This window comes from Lipotes vexillifer, unplaced genomic scaffold (genome assembly GCF_000442215.2).
Source record: "Lipotes vexillifer unplaced genomic scaffold, Lipotes_vexillifer_v1.1 scaffold459, whole genome shotgun sequence".
Classification (NCBI taxonomy): Eukaryota; Metazoa; Chordata; class Mammalia; order Artiodactyla; family Lipotidae; genus Lipotes; species Lipotes vexillifer.
In genome coordinates, this window is record NW_006769874.1 from 1,783,804 (window position 1) to 1,795,245 (window position 11,442).

At 44.6% G+C, this 11,442-nt stretch overlaps 1 protein-coding gene across 1 annotated transcript in view; it reads left to right on the forward strand.

Moving 5' to 3' along the window:
- Positions 1-11,442, forward strand: part of AFDN (afadin, adherens junction formation factor) — a 94,263-nt gene that overhangs the window by 62,624 nt on the left and 20,197 nt on the right. Inside the window, 4 exon segments of the mRNA XM_007445918.1 lie at positions 8,715-8,780; positions 8,971-9,044; positions 9,419-9,537; positions 10,933-11,127. Coding sequence (XP_007445980.1) covers positions 8,715-8,780; positions 8,971-9,044; positions 9,419-9,537; positions 10,933-11,127 — 454 coding nt within the window.

Genomic DNA, 11,442 nt, shown 5'->3' on the forward strand with positions numbered 1-11,442 from the left:
CGGAAGAGCAGAGTCTGTGGTGAGTCTCTTCGGGGGCTGTGCTGGACGTGGATGTTCTCTTTAGAGGGTGCTCTCCCTCCACGGTAACGTGCTTCGACCTGTCCGGGGTTCACTCGCCCGTGAAGCAACCGTGTAAGGGAGCTCGTAATTACATACCCAGATGTTTACTGCTCTGTAGCTCAGCACTATGGATTCCTGAGGTTCGCGAAGCCGTAAGGCTTCTGTGTACTTCTCGTACAAGAAAGAAACATTAATCCACTCCTGCCGCTTATAGTATAGTGAAAGTTGCTTGAAATAGTGGTAGCTGCTGCTGTAGAATTTGCCAAGGACATGCAGGAATATCCACAATGCAACTTCTTTTTGGCCGTTTTAGGTGCTTTTTACTGCAGGCTTTCTCCAAAACCTGGTTTTTCTAAAAGTGAACATAAAAGTGACAATTTGAAAGGTACTTAGGATGTTTTACTATTGCATTTGAAAATGAATGGTTAATTGAATCTTAGTTTGTGCTTTGACTGTATACGGTTTTTAAGTTTTTAAATCTTAGCTTAAAACACAAAATAAAATTCCTGTGCCTTAAAAAGGAGAGGATAAAAGCAGCGTTTATTGATAATACTGCCTTTTCACCACTTGAAAAGTGAGTTTGAACTACAGTTTAGTCCTTTAAGGAATTTGAGACCTTCACCCTTGTGCTCCTTAGTGACCTTATTGGGACCAGGTGGGAAAGACCTAGTCAAAGAAATGAGGCGGGAAATTCTCAGTTCCCTTTTAAGATCAATTCCAAAGTACCAGGTGACTGCAGTTTCTCCCGTGGACATGCCAGGAGTAACTTTCCGTTAAGTTGTGCGAAACGACTGAGTGCCCTGCATGGCTGTTGGCTTATGAATTTGGAAACAATGTTTTATATTTCTGTCCTAATAGTAAATTATATAAAAGAACAGTGTTTTACCTATACATTTACAGTAGTGGCCTACGTGCAAACTTCTTGGGTCGACCGAAATAACTGGATTCAATTACAATATTAAAATAATGTAATCGGAAGTCATGTTAACCCTCTAAAGCAGAGCCATCTTTTCAGGTGGTGGTTGGTACACGTAGAGAACGACGGTATTTGTAGGGTCCCCGGGTGGAGGGTTTGGCTGTGGAACAGCCCAGTGTGGCGAGGCCCAGACAGCCCCGGGGCACCTGCCTGAGCCGTGCAGGAACCGACGGGTCACGTTCCTTGTCTCACTCTTGAGCCACAGACGCTCTGAGGCTCCCGGGGAAGCTGCCCCTTCGCCCTGGAGAACCCTCCTCGCACCCTGGGTCGTGCGCCCACGCTTCTGGCCTCCAAAGGCCTCCTGCAGCCCATCTGTAGGGCCTAGTTCACAATCGGTGTGGTTTGCTTCCTTTACTTTATGGAGAGTGGAAAGATAGGTGACACAGTGTTGTTTGTTTGTGCTTTATGCAAACAGTAGAAGATGGGCAGAGCTGACCCTGGAGCCTGCCTCTCTGGCAGAAAGGAAGGGCCCTTGCCACGCGAGTGCCGTCCAGGCTGCTAGGGTGGAGAGTGTCTCAGGCATGAGTTTGAAAACTGATTGTTTCAAAACTAAGGTAATTCCTACCAAAAAGAGAGAGCCTGACAATGTTTTTAAAACTCCAGTCTGAATTTTAGTAGTTTATGAATCGGAACTCTTGTCTGACTAGAACTAAAGTAGCTCCAAACACTGAGAAAGGGGCGGGTGGGCAGAGCATTGTACTGAATCTGCCTGATGAGTTTTAAATACTCCTGGCTCTCAGGTCAACCCAGCCCACTGATTGTTTGAAAGCCTTTCGCCAGAGTGCAGACTGTTTCCACGCCGGGAACAATAGGCTGAACTCATGCTGCTGTGGCTGGCCAGTCTGTCTTCCTCCTGCTGCTGCCTTTTTTTTTTTTTTTTTTTTTTTTTTTTTTTTTTTTTTTTTTTTTTTTTTTTTTTTTTCGGGGGGGGGGGGGGGCGGATTGTGTTTTAATGATGTTTTTATGCTGTAACTCATATCACACTCCCACGCTCACTCAGAAATTGCAGCTGGAATGTTTGAAGCGGGGTTCCTTCTGATTGAGTCTTTCTGAGCGGGAGGTGAGAGCACCTTTGCTTCAGTCTTTCCCAAGGTGCCTTAGAAGATTTAGAGCAAACAAGATATTTGGGAGCAGCCTTTTCTAAACTTGTAGCCGGTTCTCATCAGATACATAAGGCAGCTGACTGACAGGTGCGTGTTTCTTTCAGTTCTGGGGAAAGCACAGTGTGGCTTCTGCTGTCTGTCGTTCTCTTTGGGCATCATTTTTGTCAGCTGGCCGCCGTTCTCTCGTGTACCTATTCTGCAGGTAAATTCCAGGTGTGGTGTTGCTTCAGCCCCTTCAGCCTCTGCCCTTTCCGTCTCTCCTCCTCTCGGACTCCTTCTCCTTAAGCCTCCTTCTCTCCCTTTTAAGGGAAAGGAAAGCAGCTCCAAGATGCATTTTAAGGTTCAATACTGAGATCACACAGGAGTGACCTTTGTTATTTCACTTTAACTGCTTTTTTCAGGACTGAGGATCTAGCCCTCTGCCTTCTTTTGTGCCCCTGGCTAGTGTGTGTGGTGACCGTTCTCTAACCGCCTGAAATTACGTTAAAGGCCACAGATGCCAAACAGCAGCTCGAGTGCTGTACTGCGTGTTACTCTCATCAGTGCCTCTGGAAGGGAAAAGGTGGTTTTGAGTTTTTAAAATGTACTTTTAATATTTAATTCCAAAGTTGTGTCTAGTGAAATTAGTAATTACGGATGCCTTCGGGACATATAAGTGCTTTCCAGAAGTCAGTTTTTAAAAAGGAATTTGATTTGTCAGGTGAGGAATGGATAGTTCCAAATGGTTATGCTTATTCTGTTCATTTTAATTTTACAAATAACATGGACCAAAAATACAATAATATCTTTTCAAATGCCGGTTTAGACAACTTTAGGCAAGTCATTCTTAAAATATTTCACTCTTTATATATTTACTTATTAAACTGTGGTTCTGTTCTCATCGTTGGAAATCAGGGTGTATAATGTTAGCGTATATATTGTGTTGCAGTTAGACCTTGTTTTTATACAGTTATCTGCATAATTATAGATTATTGCTAGTATCTTTGGTTACTAATAACATAGATATGCCATGAAAAGCTTATAGTTTTAGAGCAGTGATGTCCAATAGAAATAGAATACGTGGGCCGTGTAGGTAATTCAGAATTTTCTGTTAGCTACATTTAAAAAAATAAAAGAAACTGAAATTAACTTTAATAGTGTGTCTTCTTTTATGTAGTTATTATTTCAACGTGTAGTCATATAAGTCGTTAGTGAGACATTTTAGATTCTTCTTTTGCATACTCAGTCTTTGAAGTTGGGTGCGCTTTGCACTGAACTACACATTTCGGTTTCGATGAGCCGCATCCCAGCACTCAGCAGCCCCTGGGCCTCATGGCTGCTGCGCCAGACACGCCTAACGTACCTTCACTAGCGAGCGTCTGGAAAGCTCTGCGTATATTCCTCTCGTTGGCTTTTGGTCAGTGCTTAGGCAGCTCATCTTTACAATCTTCTAGTGACAGATGTGATGCCTTGATACGTAGCAGCAAAAAGGTATAACTTGTGGACTCCGTTCTCATTTCTTAATTAGAAAAGTAGAATTACCATAAAATGAATTTTAGTTTTGGGCGTATGTAAATGAAAGAGAATAGAATTTGTCGAGTAAGTTTTTTTAAAGTTCAGTCTTACTGGGCTAGTGTGTGCATTATTGTGTAGAAATAAGACATAAGGGGTTTAATATTTCTGGAATCAATAAATTTTGCTCTATTCTTTTTTTTTATCATAGTCTATAACGTTTTTATTTTTATTCAGATGAAATGGGGTGGGAGGCAGAGAGCTCTGTAATGTTAAGGAACGATTACGTCTTTTCCAAGAGCTGACCTGTTCCCAGTACAGATGGTAGTGGGTAGGGACCCACACAGCTCACCAGTTTCCCGTCTCCCCAGTCACGGGGGCCGTTCCAGCCAGGGCTGCTCTGGCCAGATTGAGGCCTTGGATCACCTCAGCGTGGCTCAAAGATTGCGGTCTTTGGGGTGGAAAGTAACTATCCATGGCGATTTTATAGAGAGAGAGAGAGGGAGAGAGAGAGTGTGTTAGAAATTCCTTAGAGTTCTTTCATCTCCAGGTGGTATATTCATCTTTGATTTTGTTTTTCTAAAATAGTTACCAGTGGAACTGTAATTTATCTGTACAGCAGTTGCATTTACAGATTTTTATGGCCAGTTTATAGTCTTGAGCTACCCACGAAGTACAGATAAGATTCAAATAAGGAGAGATGGGGAGGGATCCGGCCTGGAAAGAGGGAAGGGCCTCCCCATAGAGACAGGCAGTCTGCAGAAAGGGACACGCTAACAGACGTGTAGGCAGAGTGCTCTGTTAAGTAAAGAATATTCACTAGGTAAATAGTGTGAGGTTGAGACCACATTTGGAAGATTCAAATGCCAACCAAAGTTTGGATACCTCTTAGAGCAGCGGTCCCCAACCTTTTTGGCACCAGGGACCGGTTTCGTGGCAGACAGTTTTTCCACGGACTGGGGGGTGGTGGCCCAAGGTGGTGATGCGAGCAGTGGGGGTGGATCAGAGCAATGGGGGGATCCGGAGCGGAGGGTGAAGCTTCCCTCGCTCGCCCGCAGCTCACCTCCTGCTGTGCGGCCCGGCTGTTGGGGACCCCTGTCTTCGAATATTACTTATGTATCTCCCTACCCCCGAGAGTCTTTTTAAAAGATCATCTTTTTTCATGGTGCTTTGTTGATGACTTGTAACTAAAGTCAGTTTTTATGACCAACCTTCAGTAGAGCTTTTAGATGCTCGTGGTCTTCTGAATTGAGGTCTCTAATAATCATGACCTCTCGTTTCTTCCTTGTGACAAGGAAGCATAAATTGAACTTACCTGGAACTAAAAGGAGCAGCTGTGACTTAGAATTTTAGGTAACTTCCCGTCGCGCGAGGCCGTAAGCCCAGCAGTTCTTCAGCGCCATGCCTTCCTCGTCACCCGCTGCCTGACAGCGGTGGAGCCGAGTGTCTCAGTCAGAAATGCTTGACGTTTCTAACTTTTTACACCAGTGGTTCCGCAGTGCTGTGTTGCCAGCTCCCAGATAACGCGCATATCAGCTGCTTCTTAGCCTGTCAACGTATTCATTCGGTAAGATTCTGGATTTCCCCAGAGAGGGTTTTTAAAATACGGAGTTGACCCCGTTGTTGTAGCCTGACTGCAGGGATTTTGGGAAGCGGCCCTGGCAGGGAGCTAGGGAAGGAGTTGCCTGTAACCGTCTGAGGGAACACAGGAAATCCCATGGGAACATGAGCCAGCGAGAGGTCGCATCCTGCCTGGCCTTGGCAAGGTGAGTGGGCCGGCAGGTGGGCCTAGGGATCCAGTGATAAAAGGATTTTGGCAGAGCCATTGCATCCGAAAGTCGTTTTGTGTGATGAGCACAGCATAAATAAAAGCAAGGACCTGGCAACCGGGGGTGGGAAGGGGGATGTGCAGGGCAATCAGGTGGGCCTGGTGTGCTTGAACTTGAACTTGGGCACCAAATGCAGGAGGCTTGTGCCCACGGACAGATAGCTGGTGACCTGTTGAGTCAGGAGAGCTTTGTTGGAGGCATGTGCTTCCAGAAGGGGAATTTTCTAAGGCAGGTTGGATAGAGGGGGCCAGCGGGTGAGTCATAAGGAGAGTTTTCCTCATTTTGCCAGAATTTTTCTGAAATTTATAATGTAAACTAATGCTTGTTTAAAGATGTGACTTCAATAAAAATTTTTTTTAAATGATGCTATCAAATATCTATTACAGGATCGGTTACTTGAATACTTAAACTTAGATTTATTAAATTTCGTATTGCATGTAATGCGTAATAAATTATCTGTTTAAAAACATTAGGATTTTGGGTTATTTCAAGTGCTACTTGCAGCTCATATGGAGTCTGCTGAATTTAAGCCTGTGTATTAGTTGTCTAAAATACAGAGCGGTCGTGAGATCCTAGAGCCCGGTAGTTACCCACAGGTGTGTGATTACTGGTCTAAATGAAGAGGTTGAAGACAGGAAGTAATAATGTAGTGAAGCTACAGTTCATCGTGGATGTGCAGCCAGGGCATCTTCCTGGAGGGAAAGCTGTGACTAACAGAGGCCCTGACGGGTATGCAGCGAAAAGCGCGTTTGCAAGTTCTTGGTTTATCAGGAGGAAGCGGAACAGTATTTTCATGGTTTTCTTATACTTTCTATTTTGTGACTTTAAAAAGATTAAAGTTTTCTTATCACTTTAATTTGTCTAAATAAATGAGATTTTTTTTCTTTATTAATAATAATCTTTCATACCAGAAATGGGGAGGAGGGCTTGATTTATTGTTTTAAAATATCCAAATATGTATTTGGTATTTCGTTTACACATCAGTTACTAAAAATACTGTCTTACTGGTATTACTGCTAGAGATTTCTTTTGTCAAAGGTAATGGTGATTGACTGTCTTATTGAAAGTACAGTTTTTATAATCTGAATTACAAGGACAGTATTGCATTCCCAAAAAATAATGCTTGTGAAAATGTAGTGTGTCCATTCACACTAAAAACTGGGATTTTGAAGTTTAATAGTCAGTCAAATAGAGAGCAGAAGAAAAAAGTAACTATGCTTTTAGAACCTTTCCCCCCAAATCTGGCCTTGTTACAAGGAAATAATCACGCAGCGTTTACAGAAAAAGATACAGAGGGATTTTCAGTACCCCGGTCAGAAATATTATTTGACATCCGCAAAGAAAACTACTCTAGAATATGAGCTCCTTTGGGGGTGGGGACGTGGGGAGGTGTCTGTTTTTGTTCGTTCATGTACCCAGAGAGCTTAGCGTGGTACAGGCATTCAGTGACTATTTGTGGAATGAACGCAGTTGTTATTCAAACAGCCCAATTAGGTAATTAATCATAGATTACATCGAAGTATAGAATGTTGTTTGAAGGAGTCATTTAATTAGGTAATATAGGAGGGGTGCCCACTTTAACAGATGGGGCAGGGGGGCTGCCCTAGAAGTCGTGTCCCACGGAGCATCTTAGGCCTCGGGTTCAAGGAAACCATATTGGCACAAGGGAAGTCAGATGAAAGCTGTATTTATTGCTTTTTTGCTAAGCGATAGGCTAAAATTCAGAAAGTTCCCATTTATTGTGTGATTATATATACATATATGTACACACACACACGTGAAATTTCAAATGTACCCAGAAAAGTACAGTATTTCCCCAGAGTATCCCAGTAATTTTTTACGTGAGGCAGAAGGGCCAGCTGAGTCCTCGGGGCGTGTGGTTGGGCGTCTGGACCGGGCAGGAGACGTGTAGTGAGGCAGGGCGGTGGATGTCGACGTACAGACAGACAGACAGAAATGGAGAGGGGTCTTGAGGGGAACAGTCGGGAAACCACAGCCAGAGGGTCAGGAGCTGCTGAGGAGAATATACAGATTTTACTTACCGTGTGTAGAGCTTTTATAGAATCAGCTCCCAGATAATGTAACCCCAGGAAACCTGGAGTGGAGCTGTTGTGTTGAGGCAGTGTGTATGGTCTTCAGAAAGAGGTAAGTGATAGGTGCTCTTAGACTCACAAAACGGCACCCCAGCTGGGTTTTCCCTGAGGCGGGAGGTTGGGCAGACGACACTCTTTTACCCTGTTGTTCCGTTCACTAAAGGGAAAAATAAGTTTTCAAGTGGAAATCTGGGAGTTCCAGAGTGTTGTAGAAAATTGGTGTCAATTAAATCATTGGTTGAACTGTCTTTATACCTTTCTGGGATACCTTATATTTTTGCTTTTGTGATACAATATTTCATAAGTACTGAGGTTCGAGCTGAGAAATACGTTCTCAGTTGTAGAATATTGGTAGTGACATCCAAATGACGTTTCATACGTATGAATGCTTCCTTTGGTGGCCCTAATAAATTATCTAAAATTTTGATGTTACATTGTAGTTGTAACGTCCAAATAGAACACTGGCGATTCTGTAAGGCAATTGTATCTATTTCTTACATCCGCCTCACAGAGGTTCCCTGCCCGTCCGTGATGTAACGTGCAGTGAAGCTAGTGTGCGCGCGCGTGCTGCGTGGGCTGGTGCTTGTAGTTCAGGACTTCCTTAGGGTTACAACGTGTGACCCTTTACTTGCAGCAATGTAGAGTATTTTCTGCATAACTGTCTCTACCTAAGTTCCTCTTCTTGTTTGCCACAAGAAGGTTTTCCTTGTTTTAGATTTTAAACTATATGTGTGGAAAGAATAAGGGTGTAAGGGGATGTGGGTAAGTTCTGGAGTGCAGAAACCCTCTGGTGAGCTGCTTTTGTATCAAGGTGAGTAGTAGTGCTTGCTGCGAGCGTGGCTCATGTACACTTGTGCCGTCAGGACTCATCTCTGCCTGCAGGACTGCAGGTCGGTCGTGGTCACCTCACCAGCTGACTGGTGATTGACTGATTTTTCAGGAGTAGTTTTTCTTAATTTGGAAAGACAGAGTAGGTGCATTTCCTGTTAGTTTCTTTATATTTACCGGAGTGTTAATTCTATTAATATAGTTTTCGCAATTCTAATTTTCATGTAAAAACAATAGCTAAGACTTTACTTACAGTCATCTATATGCATGTTTTATTTTTACGTTTCTTACCGTGTATTTTCAGTGCGGTGTTTTCCACCTTGTTTTTGTTTAGGGTGCTGGTCAAGATAAACTTGGAATCTACGTCAAGTCTGTTGTAAAAGGAGGTGCTGCTGACGTGGTGGGTATGACTCTTAAAGCGGCCAGTTCTCAGTGCGTCGTGTGTTTAACAAACGACACGCGATGTTCCGGCTGTTTTAGTCTGTGGAAAACCCAAGTCTGAGCGTACTTAACCATTGGCTTCCTCTCCCCCCTCCTCCCTCTGCTGTCCCCCCTCTCTTCCCGTCCGCATGCCTTCCGGGTGTGTTCAGGACGGGCGGCTGGCTGCAGGTGACCAGCTCCTCAGCGTGGATGGACGGAGTCTGGTAGGACTCTCTCAAGAAAGGTATCGTTTCTTTATTTGTTTAAAGCTTAAGAAGAGCACTTTTTAGGGATATTGCATATTAAATTTTGGAATTGGAAGACGAAAAACCATGCTGAAAACTATGCCCTTCCTCTCTAAGCGTAAAAGTCTTAGTGTACGTGAAAATTATGTATTTTAGTCTGAATACGTTTCTTTGACTCTTAGCACTTGCTGAAATTTCTGGACGTCATCTACTGTTCTTATTGATAATCAGAGGGAGGGAGTCTGTCAGAACTTGACTCAGGCTGGCGGGTGAGGCCGGCGGGCGTGCTGGCCTCGCCCTGACCACAGGCTGCCGTGGTGACAGGAAGGGTGCCTGAGTCACTTCTCTTACAGCCGTGATGCTCTCTTCCCAGGGCAGCAGAACTGATGACAAGGACAAGCTCCGTGGTGACGCTGGAAGTAGCAAAGCAAGGAGCCATTTATCACGGCCTCGCTACCCTGCTCAATCAGCCGTCGCCCATGATGCAGAGAAGTAAGGACTGCGGGTCGTCGCCGCCGCCCCCATTGACTGCTGACAGTCGTAGCTCACGCTTACTGATCACCTGCCGTGTGCCAGGCTTTTTCCAGTCGTGGCCTCTTCTAATACAGACCCTGTGGAATAGGCCCTGTTGTCGTTATTACCCCGGTTTTAAAGAAGGACGCGAGGCTGAGCGCGGTGCCCAGGATTACTAGATCATGGGCTGCTGGGGCCAGTCGCGCTATGGTGGTGGTAGTTTATTAGGGCCCCCCACCCCCGCAAGAGCCACTGACAACGTGCAGGCGCCTGGTGACTGCAGGGGACCCCGCACGTTCCACATGCCAGCAGCACTCGGGGCACTTGGTTGGTAGTAAGTGGAGGAATGACTTTTCATCTTTGACAGACAAACAAACACGGGATGTAAAGCCTTCAAAGAACAAGTAGAATTCTCTCCCGCAGGAACGTTTACAGGCGTGTGTACGAATAGTTGTTTCAGTCTTGGACGCTCTGAGATAGGGCATGATTGTTATGTAGAGAGTTCACTTTAACTAAAAAGCTCAGTTTTTGAATAAATAACTTGTTGGTGGGAACCGTGGTTTTGTAGGTACATCGAAAACCTCAGAATAAAATCAGTATAAATGTGGGGCTTTGTAAAGAATTCGTTGAGAAGCCGGGGAAAAGCATTATAATTCCCATTGTCTGTGAAATCACCACATACTTTGTATGTCCTTGGCTGGCTGTGTACATCCCCAGAGCCCATGCCTAGTAGTGACTGCAGCCGAAGCACTGAGAGCCTGGACCAGACAAACACAAGGCCTTCACATGGCACTGTGGTTTTGCTTTTTTCATGACATGGTACTTAACATATTGGTTGTCTGATGTCTTAGAAGCAAGAAGCAAACTAGATGATGAGTTTAGGACCAACGAGGGAAACTGTTGGAATAAATAATAGGTCAGGGCCCTCGAGTGAGAGGACAGGAAAGCTAAAAAGTAAAGAGTGAGTAATCACAGCTGTGACAGTGGTTCCCCATGAGGACAGCAACCCTGGGTGATTAAAAGAATTAATAACACATTTTAAAAACTGAGGGAAGCGTGTTTATGTTTCAGCCAGAAGAGTCACTTTAACAGTAATCCTGTTACCTAAGCAGGTGAGCTAGTGAGAAAATGAGCTTTGAAAGAGTAGTTTTTCTCATCAGTGACCCTTAAATGTTGCTTTCTTTGAAAACTTCCTAGAGATTCTTCAGAAAGATTTTACTTTTATATAAAAATCACCTCATTTCTTCTGGTAAAAACAGATTCTTACTTGTGGAGTTTTAAGTATTTGTAGCTTCACCTTTCCTTTAAGACTAAACGGTGTTTAAGATAAGATCTTGAACAAAGGGACAGATCTTGAAGGTGTTTTCATCTCAGTTTCAGATCGTCGTGGATCAGGTAAACCCCGACCAAAGAGTGAAGGTTTTGAGCTCTATAATAATTCAGCTCAAAACGGGTCCCCGGAGAGCCCTCAGATGCCTTGGGCAGAATACAGCGAACCAAAGAAGTTGCCTGGCGACGACAGGCTGATGAAAAACAGGGCTGACCACCGCTCCAGCCCCAACGTCGCAAGTAAGAGGAGCCTCGCGGCCCTTCTCCCGTCAAGACGCGCGCCCTGCCACGTGCCCACTCACAGCCAGAGGGAGGGGGGCGCCCCGGCTTTGCTGCGCGTTAAAAGAACATTATTACCTGCGTAGATTAGCCAACTGGGATGTGTTTTTCATGAAAGATGCTACAGCTAAGGTGCTAACAGGAAATAAAAACTACTCCGGGAACTTCGATTCCTGGACGCTCTGGGCAGGTACACTGATGAGGGGGGAGCACAGGTTGCTGGATGCCCCGCGGGGCAGCAGACGGTCTTTATGGTTAAAGGGTTGTCAGCAGGAA